Source organism: Heterocephalus glaber, unplaced genomic scaffold (genome assembly GCF_053883595.1).
Source record: "Heterocephalus glaber isolate CG9 unplaced genomic scaffold, H.glaber_assembly_v1.0 deba00000937, whole genome shotgun sequence".
Taxonomy (NCBI): domain Eukaryota; kingdom Metazoa; phylum Chordata; class Mammalia; order Rodentia; family Bathyergidae; genus Heterocephalus; species Heterocephalus glaber.
This window is the reverse complement of record NW_028258173.1, coordinates 14,994,487-15,009,830: the sequence shown is the minus strand read 5'-3', so window position 1 is coordinate 15,009,830 and position 15,344 is coordinate 14,994,487. Positions and strand designations below refer to the sequence as shown.

At 39.4% G+C, this 15,344-nt stretch overlaps 1 protein-coding gene across 10 annotated transcripts in view; it reads left to right on the top strand.

Moving 5' to 3' along the window:
• Helz (helicase with zinc finger) overlaps positions 1–9,043 on the top strand; it is a 156,565-nt gene extending 147,522 nt beyond the window's left edge. For all 10 annotated transcript variants that reach the window (XM_087208592.1, XM_087208594.1, XM_087208588.1 and 7 more), the window contains one exon: positions 1,419–9,043. In XM_087208592.1, coding sequence (XP_087064718.1) covers positions 1,419–1,753 — 335 coding nt within the window. In that variant the 3' untranslated portion in view covers positions 1,754–9,043. The remainder of the gene's footprint in view (positions 1–1,418) is intronic.
• The last annotated feature ends 6,301 nt before the right edge of the window (positions 9,044–15,344 follow it).

Below are 15,344 nucleotides of genomic sequence, written 5' to 3'. Positions count from 1 at the left end.
CACATAATTTAGCTTTAGGTCTCAGTCTGTCAATCTCCCACTCCCTCACCCCTGCCTGTCGCACACACACATTTCTCAGAGAAATGTTTATAATCTATTGCAGTGTTATTTAAATTCTTTTAAGCTATAGCTTAGTGGGCAGTAACACTGATTAGGTAGGATAGAGTCAAATTTTATTTTATTTTTATTTTTAGAGTGCTAATAATTGAAACCATGGCCTTATGCAGGCTAGGCAAGCACTCTACAACTGAGCTACATCCCCACCCTACAGTCAAATTTTACAGACCTTGAAACTCTGGAAGATGATAAGAAGTATGACATAGCCTGCAGCTATTTTTGTTTTTTCACCCACCTTATTCTATATTTGGTTAAAATATATTATAAGAAAAGGTAATTTTTAAATGTTTTATCCCCCCTCTGATACTGGGGATGGAACTCAGGACCTTCACACTGAGCTACATCCCTAGTCCCTTTTTTTATGTTTTGAGACAGAGTGCTGGGATTACAGGTGTGTGCAACCATATCTGAACATTTTTTTTTTTTTTGAGATAAGTCGCTATGCAGTTTAGTCTGGCCTTGAACCCACTACGGAGTCCAGGCTGGCTGGCCTCAAACTCAAGGCGATTCTCCTGCCTCAGCCTCCCAGTGCTGGGATTATAGGGGTGCACCACTACACCTGGTGACCTGGACTTTTTTGAGACAAGGTCTCACTATGTAGTCCAGGCTGGCTTTGAATTTATGATCCTCTTGCCTCAGCCTCCCAAGTGTTGAGATTATTAGGCATCTTCCACCACACTCAGGTTATTGGAAATTTGCACCTTTACATAATCTCTTGGTTCTTATTAGGGTAGCTTTTTAATTTTTTTTAGCAAATGGAATTCAGTGCCACTATTACTTAGATTAATAGTAAGAGGGGTTTTTTTGTTTGCTTGCTTGTTTGTTTGTTTGTTTGTTTGTTTTGGTACCAGGGATCGAGCTCGGAACTTTGCTCTTGCGAGGCAGGCTGCAGAATCACTCAGCTAAATTCCCGGCCCCAATAGTAAGAGTTATTTTGACCAAAAGTCATCATATAAAGCTCACTGTAATTTAAGGGTACAAACTGAACAGTCGGTATGATAAATATCAGCATGTACAGTTGTACATATAGTTCTTTATTTTTCAGCAAGCCTTCATATTTGACCATTTAGTTTTTATGTGTTAGCCATTCCAGTTCACATGGTTCTTTTGTGTGTTGTTGAGGTAGAGGAGTTTGTTTAGAGGTATGATTTCTGCATTCGGTGGCAGAAGTTGTCTGACCTCCTAGCTATACTGTCCTTGAGTTCTTTGAGGTAAGACCCAGCTATGGCCTTCTGAGCTAAGGACATATAAGAATGCTGCTGGCTGACCATTAAACCATTGTTGCTGTTCTTTGTTTCTAGCTCCACCTAAGACTGTCAAACCCCCTGAGGAGAATCTGAAGTCCGAAAGCCTTGAGGTGTCCAGTTCCTTCAACTATAATGCGCTGCAGCATCTCGGTCAGTTCCCACCACTCATGCCCAACAAGCAGATTGGGGAGTCAGCCAGCAGCAGCAGCCAGCAGAGCCCCTCGGGGAGCAAGCCAGCCATGTCCTATGCCAGCGCACTGCGGGCACCTCCCAAGCCCAGGCCGCCACCAGAGCAGGCCAAGAAGAATAGTGACCCCCTGTCTCTGTTCCAGGAACTCAGCCTCGGCAGCTCCTCAGGCAGCAATGGCTTTTATTCCTATTTTAAATAATCACTTCTTTTTTTCCAAGGGGAAAATGTTTTAATTTCTGTTTATATTAATAGAATTAAGGTAGTTGGACTTCATCTATAGATGCACAGTTCTTTGTTTTAATATTAAATATGTTCTCACTTAATTGCTTTGCTGCTAGACTTGCAACTAATTTTTTAAAAGTATATTCCATTATTTTGCATTTTTGATGTGAGTCAATTTTGACAGCTTTTATGTAGAATAAAAAATATTTTTAAATTGGTGTATTGTTATATATGTTTGCATCAAGCTAGCAGCTAAGAGGTTAATTGTGCAACTATTAAAAAAAGAAAAAAGTTTGTCTAAAATGTATTTAAAAAGAAAATTGTAAGTAGCATTTACATTTATTCAATAATATTGCGATATGCTGGGTTTCTGTACCAGAAATGGCCAGTTGATGTACAAATGTATGTTATTTTTGCTCAAATTCATTTAAATTTTTTTAAAATAAAGGGGCAGCATCTTCTAAATACTTTAAGTTTTATCAGCTTTTTTTGGTGAAGGATGCTGCATTCTAAAACTTTCTTGGTTTTAGACTGTGTGATGTGCTGTTGTACTCTCCATCCACCATAGGATAGAGCTAAAGGCATTCTTTGCAGGTGTATTTTGTATGCCACTGTTTTTTGAAGTATGAAAAAACTTTGGCATACTTAGTTATTTTTTTGGACAAGCTACACTTCAAGCTTGTTTTTAATGTTAATTTGATAGTGTGTTTTTTAAAAACAAATCATGAAGCTGAAAAATTTTTAGGATTGTTGGTGCTTAGTAGACTTGATAACTATTTTAAAAATGCGTGAATTTAGTAAAATCCTTCTTTCTCACTATGCATGTGTAAATGTTTGTAACCTGGCTTTCCCCTTCTCCAGTGGTATAAAGAATTGTGCCGCTTTAAGATTTGATTTTTTTTTTCCTCCAGTAAAAGTTTTGGTACCTAATTTGATGTTTACATTAAAATGTGACATTATATACATGGCAATTCAAATATTTGTTTTATTTGAGGAACATCATCAAAGGAAAAAGTGTTTGTCAAAAATTAATCAAAATTCATCAAACTCTGGGGCAGAAAACTACCCTTGTTTTTCATGTCTTTCAGTTCTTCTAAAATACCCCTATTGAACTTGTATAAAATATAAAATTTAACTACCTTAAATATTCTATAGTCTGATAGTTGTCTTGAATGCGCTTTGGTAAAATCCAAAGAACAGTGTTTACCCTCTTACACCTTGTGGTCTTATGACACATTTGAAATGATGCATGTCCTTATCATTTTCCTGATGTAGTAGTACAATTTTTATATTTCAGAGATATCTTGAAACTACAGTATAACTTAAAAGAAAATAAGATGAGGCCAGGGAACATTTCAAATGAGCCCAACTTTCCTCATTATCCATTAAAAAGTAGTTTTTTGGAAGACTGCTTTTCATAGGCAATCTTGTATTCACAGTACATTTTAAGAATGGATTGAAAGTGGCAAGGATAAAGAGAAATTACTTACATCTCTCATGACTGAAGGTTAGTTTAGGTTGGCCAGCTGCAATCTTCATATCATTTGGGATAAAGGCATGTCTTTGGTTAAAGGTTAGCAAGCTACAGGACAAATGAAACGTGCCTCTTATTCATTTCTACTTTTCTGCTCAGGGTGCAGTTCATTTGTACATGGCTTCCTATTACAGGCTGCAGGTCTCGTTAGGGCGGCACATGGATACCTATAGACTGCAGACATGTTAATGGTTAGTATAAATCACAGTTGGAAAACTGAGCAGCAAGCTATAGCTCTTTGCTTTCTCTGTAGGATATGAGATTGCCACATTTAGCTATGTCAAATTTTGCTTAGCATACTTTAGTGAGAAGATGGACTTTTTTTTTTTTTGCTGTATTGCTGTGTATTTCCAACTCTATGACAAACATAGCCCAGATGAAAATTAGGTCTCCCGAATGTGAGAATGTCTATGAAGAATACTTTTTTCATCAGTGATGATCCTCCCCCACCCCCATGCATGTCTACAATACAAGCTAGATAAATTTTCAAAAGCATTTTGATAATAAGAAGGCAGAATTGTACTGTCAGGTCTTTCAGTTAACCTCTTTTAATGAGGTTATTGCCTGATTTTCTGTTTCCCATACTTGAACCTTTAAAAATAGCAATTTTTAAATTATTTATGTTTCTATTTAGGAGGTCATGTACACACCCTGCCACCTTCTATAAATATATTGATGATGGACCCTTGGATAAGGAAGCTGTGCAGTTGCTATGGCAGTTTCTTTCTAAGCAGTTATTTCTAAAACATGAACAATGATAGCTACTTACTAGTTCACTGCTCGCTCTCAATGTCCCAAGTGTTCATTTCTTTCTTGTTTCTAGTCAAGGGTTTGAATGTTCTTTCCATCTGGTAATCTTTCTGTATTCTAGATCATTCTGTAATCAAGATCTAGATTATTTTAACCCCTAACAAGCTTCCTCTTTGCCAGCATTACTTAATGCCATATTTCCAACACTGCTTTAAAGAATCTTATTTATGGATACTTAATTTGTAATGATTTGAGCAAGTATTACTATAAGAATCATTGCAACTTTGTAGTTATTAGCAAGTACCTATAAGTCAGACTGATAAAATAACTTATTTTCTTATTTCATGCGCTAGGTTCAACCTTAGAGAGCTCAGATGGAACATATACATACATATATTAATATATGGATTTTTTAAAAAAGCAACTTGATGATAGCTCTGGGATAATACCAATTATTACCAACCTCCTTTTTTTCTGGAACAGATTTCTTCTAAGTGAAGATAACTGTTCCATGATTTCTTTCTACTTCTTTGTTCCTTGTATCACTCTCAAGTTTCCTTGTTCTTGCCAAAACTATGTTTCATTTATTCCACTTTTTAATTTCAGTGCAACTTAAGATTTTCTTTCTTTTTTAGTCCTAAAGAAATTTTTTTGGGTAATAGAGAATTTGTAGATTATTTCTGCTATTTATTTTCCTGATCTAAAAATGATTTTTTTTGTTAAGATATGAAGAACCTCATTCACTATAATATGGCTGTTTCCCAGTGTGCTTTTAAAAAGGAGTTTTGGTTGCCACTTTGGCATATGCTTTGCCAAGTTGTTAGAGCAGAGCTTTTTTTTATGATTAATCAGTAGTTAATTATTGACCATTTAAACTAATGTGACCTTAATTTTCCTTTTTCCACACAGCTCTGCTTTTCATGCAGGTCATCTTGTAATCCAAACTGCTTGGTGTTTGTTTGTTTGTTTGTTTTCATCAGAGATTTTAAAATAAATTCAGATAAACACCTAGTCTTTTTAGTTCAAAGAATTGCAGAATAAGTAAAATAAGCAAGAATCCCCACCGAATAAGCATTACCTGTTTAAACATAGTCATCTCCAAGACCTATTTATGAAAGTACAGGAATTGAAATTGCTGAGAAAGCTAACTGCATTTTCTAACTTTGAGATCATTCATATACAGTATAGTAGTATGTTGCTCTAGTGTAGATCATTTTATGTTTTTAATATATTTCACCTAAAGAGCAAAGCTATAAACATAAAAGAATTTATCTCTAGCCACCTTGGCCAAGAATCAGGGTGTGAAAACAATTTCCAGATAAAGTTTAGAATTTCAGCTATTGTAATTAAGAAAAGTAGATTTCCTGAGATAGTTATTTAAAAAGAGACACCATGATAGCAGTGTTCCATAGTGAAGTTGTTTTTAAAAAGGGAATCCCAGAAAATGTGTATAAAAACATATGGTTAAATTTCCAGTATAGCGAAAGATACATATTGCTGCTTTAAAAGGACTTTTTCCATACTTCTCCCTCCTTGCAGCTCCTCAAAGACACTAATTTGTCTTTTCTGACTTAACAGACATTATTTCTTGCCAACAATCTTTCTTAACACGAAAATCCTCATTTCTACCACTAGCTTGCACATTTTCCTGAATCTTGCAGTAAATATCTTGATGGATCTGATTTCTCTCTCCCCTCTTTGTCATCTGATCTATGTTCAAACTGCCTAGAAATTAGAAAAATGGATAGTGTTCTATTGATTTCTTATTGAAAATACCACTTAGTGGTGTCAGTCATATTACACAGATAACCATCATGAAAGATTATGGGATGTTAGTCTTCAAAGTGCTCATTATAAGAGGCTTCTCACATTTTCCATCTACTGAAGGTTGGACATCTATTTGCTGAGACTTAACTCTAAGTCTGCTAAATTCACAGTTACCATTTTCATCCCTGTTTAATTAGCAATCTCAAGACTGTTGTTGGAAGGAGTCTTAGCAATGTTTAACATTCTTATTAAATATTCAGAAAATGGCACAATGTTATTACTTTAAACTAGAATATCAGGTTAAATGAAAAAATAATTTCAATGTAACGTTTAAAAATTGGTACCTATTGAAAATACCTACTTTGCAATGTACTTTTTTTTTTTTTTTGCAATGTACTTTTAACAGTCATCAGAGTTTCTAAATTTTCATTGAAGGGAGGTACCTAATAGAAGAATCTAGACTTAGAAATGTGAACTGTGGTTAAACCCTAGACCCAGTTATACAGTGGTAGTCTAAAGCTTCTAAAACTGGAGTGTTCAGAAGATCCAGAGATGTTCATAGTGTGTAGTTTCAGTAATCAGAATATTAGACCAGAGTTTATTTGCAATTCATTCAACAGAGAGATTTTATTTTGATACAAATATTAAGCATAAAGCATTATAAGTTTTATATAATTCTATGAGTTCATTGAACAATTGATGAAATTTTCATTTTGTTCCTGGGGAGCCTTTTTAGCTATTTCTACCTCATATATGAGGTCTCTTCTGTATTTTATTTCTCATACTAGCATGTGATTGCCTGCCTTAGAACTATGTATAGGAGGGAAAAATCAGTATTACCTTTTAAGAAATTTTTGATTTTGAAATAATTTTCATGAATACTTTCTAAACGTTTGTGAGAAGTAAAGGGGAAAGAATGGAAACTTACGTCGGTTTCAACATGGTAGTATCTACATACAAACCTGTCATGTTTTAAGATTTTAGAATAGTGACAGCGTAAAGGAAAAAAAGAAAAGAAAGGAAAGAGGAAAAAGGTAGTATTCAAACTTCAGCCAGCATCAGACGTAACCTGGAGGTTTTCTTGAAGTATAGATTGCTGGACCCCACCCCAGGTTCTGGATTCTAGGCTGAAATCTGACCACTGGCATTTGCAACAAGTTCCCCACAGTGCTGGTGCTGGTTGGTCCAGGGATTGCACTTTGAAAATCACATGTCTCCAGTAAGTTTGAAGGTGTTTCCAGTGGTGCATTTATTTACTTGGTATAAAAAGCTGATCTCTTAAATCATTTTTAGAATTCTGATAACCTGAGTGGCATATTCCTGGAGAAAGATCTCTAAGCCTTTGGATTGACTGCCACCTCCATTTTTCCTCCCCTGGTGGGGGTCTGTGCTGCTCTTTGTCATTAGGGTGAAAGAGCCCTTTCATTTCTAGGGTGAGATTGGTTTTGTGTACGCTGCTGCTTGGGCTTTGGTCTGGAAGCTGTGCGTTTGTTTGATGTGCTTAGAGTCAATCTTGATGATCCCTACACATGGAGAATTGTGGAAAGAAGCCATCTGAAGGTCACGAGAATGCACTTTGCATTTATCGAGGCACTAAGTACAGGAGTCCCTGTCCTAAGATAGCAGTGACATGGAGCATTGAAAATGATAGGTAATACCCAAACAACATGTAGTTTTTATGGGGGGGGGGTTGGGGGGGTTGGGAGGGTGACGGATTTGCTTTTCAGATTGTGTGTTTCTCAGGTTAACAAAGTTATTTTGGATTTCTGCCATGCCAGCAGGTGTCAGGGAGAGCCTGAGATGCTGTATGTGACAGAAAATGAGTAATTGTTTTTGATTCCTTTGCTACCTTTAAAAAGAAATCTGTATATGTTTGCAAAACAGTCTAGGGCAATCTACCACCTACACAGCATGAGTTATTCATAAATCATAGGTGCACATGTATGAGCAAGTTATTTTTGAGAAAGAAATTGCCTATCACAATCTTGACAGGTCTTTGGATATTTTTACATTTGTGTGTTGTTGCTGTTGTTGTTGTTTTAATATTCACCCTGGACTGTACCTTGGGGATTATTGGGGCTCTGCTTCTGGTTTTTAGTTTGCCTTTGAATTTACTGAAATGCTAGCAAGAATAAAACCTAATTTTAAGGTGATAGACTATAGAACGATTTAGGTGTAGAAGTATACATGATGACCATCATAGAATGCACGGCTTTAGAATTCTTAATTCTTCCTGCTTAAAAAGCTTGATGATCTTTTGTGAGGATTGTTCATATGTTCAGCTCAGGTTCCTTGATGCAGTCCCAACTTATAGGGAACTTTGGTTTATTTACACTTTGCTTTGCATGACACTGTGTATGTGGAGACCTCTTTATATCTTTTGGTAGGTCAGAGGTCTCTTTTGTCCAAGTTAAAGTCCCAAAGTGTCAGTTACACTTGAGATTTTATATATCCAGACCACACATGATCCTATAAATCTGTGTATATGACATTATGTACATTACGTACTGTATCTGATTTCTGTGCCAGTCAGCTGACCTGATTCTTTGAAACCCATGAAGGTACTGGTTATATGTAGTATGTATCCTGGGTAAATATGGTGATTAAAATACTTCTCTAAATTATAAAAGTAATGGGTTTTGCATTTTTATTAAAGGGTCCTGTTATTAATGACAGGATTTTTTTTAATGCTTCAAAAATATAGTTCTTATCTAAACTTGTTCAGCTAACTTCATAGGATCAGTTGCTTAGTAAATTCATATTGGTTCTTATTTTGGAAAGCCTTTCTAAGGGAGGCTATATAAAACAGCTGGTAAGTTTCCATCTCTTCAAGGGACCAGTTGTGTGGCCATCTAAGCATATTTATGGCAAAATTATTATTTTTCTTTGCAGTAAATGATACCTCATCTAAGAGGCTCTAATACCTAAAGAGTTTATTCTTAAAGTAAAAATGACTTTGTATAATAATATAACCCCAAAGCTACTCTCTAGGGTTTTTTTCTTTCTCTGTCTTTGTCTTTTCTTTTATAGTTTAATTTCTGGAATTACTTTAGCTACTTTGGTTCCTTATAACAGGTTTTCATCTTGGGGTCTACAGTTCTACGGTGTGATCATTGTCTCAGTGAAGTTCTTTTATTTTAAAAGATTCATGGTAACACAAAATGTATTTTACTGCTACAACTAAAATGTATTTATAATAAAATGCCTTTTTAATAATTTGGAGACTTGTTTATTAAGTGTGAAATATAATTCTCGACTTCTTTTACTTTTAAGTTCAAAAGTATTACAGATGTTAAGCATGGCACTTAAATGGTAAAAGCCAATATAAATGAGAACTCAGCATCAGTTTGTAAAGTTGTAACACTCATTTCCAGAAATTTATGACTTCATTTAAATCCCCAAACTTCAGGAGTAGCAAAAGCCTTAAGATTTATAGTCTTACCTTAAAGTTTAAAGGGCATTAGTGGTCAGTGAGAAAATGAGTACTTTTCAATTTGTCATTCAACACAATGTGAATTTCTTAAAAATATTATGAATTATTCTTATCACATCACTTAGTTGTTAATTCTGTGCATTTATGGCCCAGAATTTGAGAACTCAAAAATATAGTTTACACAAATATATTATGAAGGTATAATAATAGACTTCAAAACAGTGTGTACCAAATCTTCATTTAAATATTCAAAAAACAAATTGTTGCAAGTGTAGAAAATTGCCTTGAGTCAGGGTCTTATTTTTGTTGGGGAAATGATTGTTTGCATCTGCTATGATGTGACTTTGAGAAGCATTATCTGGTCACCAAATGCTTTGTGTGCCGTCCCTATTTTTTACATCCTATTAATGGAACACTATAACTCTACCTGGAATATACTGTACTGAAGGTTTGTAAATGTAAGTAAATAGGGCAGCCTTTCACAAGGACAGTTTAACATTTATATTTATTGCAGTGAATCTGTTTTTATACTGGTTGTCTTTTCTACGAATTGAATTAATACAACATGACGTAAAGCTCTGAATTTTGGAAAGAAAAAACAGTTGTTTACATAAAAGTCAAGTGGATTTGGAGAACTTGAACTAATCTCTACACTACAAGTGACCCAAGGCCCCAAAGTCAGTGGGAAAATGCAAATATGACCCATGTTAATTCCTGTGCCTTCTTGGTACCCTTTGGAACACTTCTGAGAATGGTGTTAGTGTGTAAGTTAACATAAAACTGTAATTGATAAAACAGTCACTGGCTTTCGTCAGACTGCAAGGTGAGATGTGTGTGGAACACGGGTCACATATACAGAAGGAGAACGGGGGCAGCAGACATGGCATGGAGAGTGGTCTGCACTGAATTTGGTTCATCTAGGACCTCTGAATGCACTGTAGTAGGTTTTAGGCAGCCAAGGAGCCCTTAGTCTGAGAGTGATTCTGCTGCCTGGGTTACATGGTTTTGTCCAAAACAATCAATTCCTTACTGGATGAAAATTCTCTTTAAGGTTCAAAGAACCACCTGTTGATTGCACTGCCTCATTTCCTGTTCATTTTGTCAGCTGTAGTCAGTTACATCTCTGGAACAATCCAATTGTGCCCCTCTTTGTCTGAAGAGCCACTGTCCTGTATTTCTTAGCCGTACTGTGGAAGCATGTCAAGTCTGGATCCTGAGCTACAGCCACCAGACTGCAGCACACCACTCCCCCATTCCTGCCTGAACAGGCCCTTGACTTTCTTTTTGAAGCATTTCCTTCAGTCTTCCTACCCCCATTCCCCAAGGCTACTTTGGGGACCTCTACTTATTAAGACTGGAAATTCCACCTCTCTCTACTCTCCCTTTTCCTCTGTGCCTACAACTGAGAGTTGTCTCTTTTTTTTTATTACCGTTTTGAGTTTCTGAACTTACATGAGGCAGGGATCACAACTTTAGACCCCGAAACCTACAGCACTAGCCTTTCACCTTTTACAGAAAGGTTTTCACAAATGCTAAACTGGATCTCAAGGTTTGAAAAGAGCTTAACGACACTTTCCTCTCTTCATTGGCATCCTTTGCCAACACAGTGTGTTGACAAATACTTGGCAGGTGACAATACTTGGCAGTAGTGATGGCCTGGGGTAGAAGAATGAACTGTTGCAACAATGTCCCCCACCCACTCTGTACAGCTCTGTTAAATGGTGGCAAAGCAGTAGTAGCGTTCACAAGTATTTTGTGTCATACCAGTGTTAGAATCTTTCACTTGACAGCGTCACCATGGTTATGTCAATTTTGATGGTTGCTGCCTACCTTAACATAGCCTGGTCCGTGGGCATATATATACCCACCATGCAGAGTTCCGGAATCGTGACAAAATTCCCTTTTGTCTAAAGCTCTGGTTGCTGTTAAATCTGCAGAGAAGTAATTAAATGGAACAGAAGTGGCAGCTTGCAAACTCATGGTATTATCCCACTTGTAGCTCATTAAAACTGATGTTCTGCAAATTGATCTAAACCATTGTTTCAGGAAACTGAGCTGCTAATCCTGAGCAAGTGGTGCTGGTTAGTGGGTGCGAAGGAGCCAGCTAGACTCTGACGACGCTGACGACAAGCCAACTGGATGTGAATAGTTTCTGAGTGTCAGAGGCTTTGCAGAGAAAACTCAAGAATGTTCTAATTAGTCCTCAGCCTCTGTTTTCTTTACATGCAAAAGATACAAGAGAAGCTTAAGGAAAGGTCCCGAAATCACAAAAGTAGGTGGCTTTATCTTTGTCCCTGGTCTTCAGCCCCACCTGCTGTTTTACAAAGCCAATCAGAAGTGGGTGCTTGAGACTGAGGCTTTTTCTCGAAGCCTGTCAGAGGCAAGCTCCTTAACTTTGTGACCAGGTATAAACCGAATTCCATTAACCTCAGACAAAATTAACAGATGACTGGCGGGTAGGTAAGGGAAGAGGATTTACATTGAGAAATGAAATCTATTTGTAGAAGGCTACGGTTCAAATTAGTATCCCCAAAGACCTGTATGTTAAAGGCATGGTCCCCAGCCTGTGGCACAATTGGGATGCGGTGTGATCTTTAAAAGGTGGAGCCTAGTGGGAGATCTTTTGAGTTACAGTGGGGCATGATCTTGAAAGGGATTGTGGGACACAGGTCTCTTTTCCCTTCCCTGGCAAGCTCCAAATGGTTTCCTCTGCCATGTGTACCTGTCAGGATGTGCTGTGCCACAGGGGCAGTCTGTCATGGACTGAAATCTTAAAAACTGTGAGCCAAAATAATACTTTTCTTTTTGTAAGTTGACTTATCGCAGGTATTCGTTACAGTAACATAAACCTGAGAAGCACAGGGACCCTATATGCCATCTGGTAACACAATAATTCCTGCTGGGTTGGTTCAGCTAAAAGGGTGGAAGATCAACTGTTGTGAGAAAAAAAAAAATTGATCTAGTGTAATTAAAGGTGGGTTTGTAGCTTCCCAAAAGGCACTTCTGGGAACGTCTTGTACTCAAGGCTGTCAGCTGATGTGCCGTAGCTCAGAAAATCATCTCATCTCTGAGCCATGCAGCCCCAGGCTCCACTGTAGCAAATGCAGCTGCTTTGGTCTCATTCATCTGATTCAACCTGCGGACAGAGACAACTCATTCTGGCTGCAGACATCTGACATCAGGGAACTGGATCAGGAAGGATCCTTTTTGGGCTCCTTTCTTGCTTCCAAAGTCTTCCTTACTTGGCTTTCCCATTCTTCCTTGTAGCTCCTCCCACCCCTTCCCCAAGTACTGAGATTGAATTTAGAGCCTACTCACTGAGCTATATCCCTGGTCCTTTTTTTATTTTTTATTTTGAGGCAGGGTCTTACTGAGTCACTAAATTGCCCAGGCTGGGTTTGAACTTGTGATCCTGCCTCAGCTGCCCAGAGTGCTGGGATTACAGGTGTGTGCCACCATGTCTGGCTTCCTTGCAGCATCTTTACATGCATTCCCTCTTGCCCATTTGCCCTCTCAACAGCACTAATTCAGTGTACCAGCATGTCCTGAGGCCAGTGTTGTGGATACTGTGTGGAAGATGTGGAAGGAGGATTGGGGCAGGGAAGGTTTTAGCTGCTAGGATGATTCTGAAGAAAGTACAGGCTTTACCTTCAAAGAGCTTATAATCAGCAAGACATGTAAGCCCAATGAGTTGTACTGGGAATATGAGCAAAGTGTCAAGGACACAAGAAAGAAAGAAGGATGATGTTTGCACTGAGGGGTTGGAGAACATGTGACCTCATGATGTCAGCTGGGCCTGCAGAGTATGTAGACCCATAGGTTAGAAGAGGGCAGACCAAAGAACCCTGCTAAATCTCAGCGTGTTCAGACTCAACTTTAAAGTCATCCTCCAGGGAAGAGGGGTTGAAGGAGGGAGGGGAGGGGAATGGGGGAAATAAGAAGCAAGATATATCATGTACAGGTATAAATTCCCTATGATGAATGTGATCATTATGTATACCTAAAATGTACCAGTAAAAATAAAGCCACCCTAAAAATAAAGTCATCCTCCATTGAATTTAAGTTCCTGAAGGTTGGGACCATAACTTGTTCCTCATTATGTCCTAGTTTTGCATGGTGCCTTGCCTAGCACACAATGTTGATAATGAAGATGGAGGGCAAAATACTGGTTCCGCCTAAAAGTCCTCGTTCTCACCCTCAGAACCTGTGAATATATGGCTATATCCTAGCATGGTGGTGCATGCCTGTAATCCCAGCACTCTGAGAGACTGAGGCAGGAGGGATCACAAGTTTGAGCTCAGCCTCGGTGGCTTAGTGACTACCAACGCCCTGTCTCAAAATTAAGAAAGGGTTGGGAATGTAGCTCAGTGTGAGAATCCTGAGTTCAATCCCTGGTACTGCCCCAAACCAACAACAACAGCAACAACAACAAAACAAAAACAAACAAAAAACTCCCAAGCTATTTTAGGGTAATTGTTAAACTGAGCAAGTCATGTTTCCCTAACAATGATACCCTAACTTGCATCTCCTTGTGTTTTAGAGCCAGAGACTAGAATCGGCAGGACTCCAACAAGGAGCCAGTCCAGCACGCCACTCTACTGTAACAAGAGTTGGTTTCACTTTTACAGATGAGAAAACAAAGGCCCAGAGAACATTCACAGCTCGCTTTGTCTAGAAGGCTTTTTCTGTCCCACAGGGCCTCAGCCTACAGGCCAGCACATGGTAGGAGCTAGCAGATGGGAGTGGTTTAGGGGTGGCCCTTGGCCTTGAAAAGTCTGCAAAGCCAGGTGTCAAGGCTCACACCTGTAATCCCAGACCCCTGGGAGGCTGAGGCAGGAGGATCGCAAATTCAAGCCTGGGCAACTTAGCAAGTCCCTGTCTCAAAAAATAAAAAGGGCTGGGGGTGTAGCTCAGTACAGAGGCCCAGGACTCAGTCCACCATACCACCTGCCATGTCCTCCACACCCCCACCACACACACACACATGCACACGCAACCGCACACGAAGAACTCTGCAGATCAGCACCCTCCTTCACTTCAGTGGAACACATTACCCACATTACAATTTATTCTGCCTCCTCTTCCTCGCTCCTTCCTTTCTGCCTCTTCCCAGCACCTTCTATGCCCTGGATGAGTCACCAGCCCCTGTTCCTAGCCTGGTGGGCAGCAGACCTAGAAGGGGAAATCAGCCAGCGTGCCGTGAGGGTGCCAAGGGTCTTTGCTGGCTGAGGCCTGGCGGGCCCGGGGGCTGAGGGGTCAGGCTGGGCCTCCACACACTGCACAGGTGCCATCCCTGGCCCTAAGACATCTTCTCCCATTTGAGGCCGGTCAGGATAGCACTTCTCCAGCCAGATTTGCTGAGTGCCCTGGAGCAGGGGCAACTTCACCTCTGTGCCACTGCAGGAAACAGCGGTGGATTCCTGGACTCCACACAGCGCTCTGAGAGAGCCACCCCTGGGTGAGGGAGCCCTTCTAGCTCCTGCTCTTGCGACCCCCTCTGGTTCCCCCAAGGACTTCTGGTTGGTCGGTGTCCCCACTCTCTGGCTCCTATGGCTCTTTCGTTTCCCTCCTCATCAGATGGGGAGGGTTACACGTCATCATCACCTCTCTTCCTCTCAGATGAGCTTTAGCACAGTTTCCCTTGGCTTCGTTCCTGCTTTCAGTCCTACCCGTGGCACCCTGAGACCCATTTGCTTCCGGTGCAGGCTGTAAGGGGAGGGGCTGGCTGCTGTTTAAATCAGCCTGGTAGGAAGGGCGTTTTGAGCTCCTCAAACTCTGAGCCAGGAATTCTCAGGCTGTGGTTTCACAGACAAATTCCCTGTCCTTCATTTTTCTGCAGGGTGACCAGGACCACTTTGTGGGCCCAGAGAGGACACATCTAAACGCAGAATGATAAAGATGTTCAAGAAGTCAGCTCTTTAATATCAGGGCAGGGACAAAGTCAAAAGAACAGAAGGTATCACTCCTTGTAGTGGCAATTACCTTAATTAACTTTCTGGGCTGTGCAGGATCGATGCCCTGGGTGGGAATTAATTTATGGCCTCTGTCGCTGCAGCTGAGCGAGACTGGGAAATGAAGGCGGGG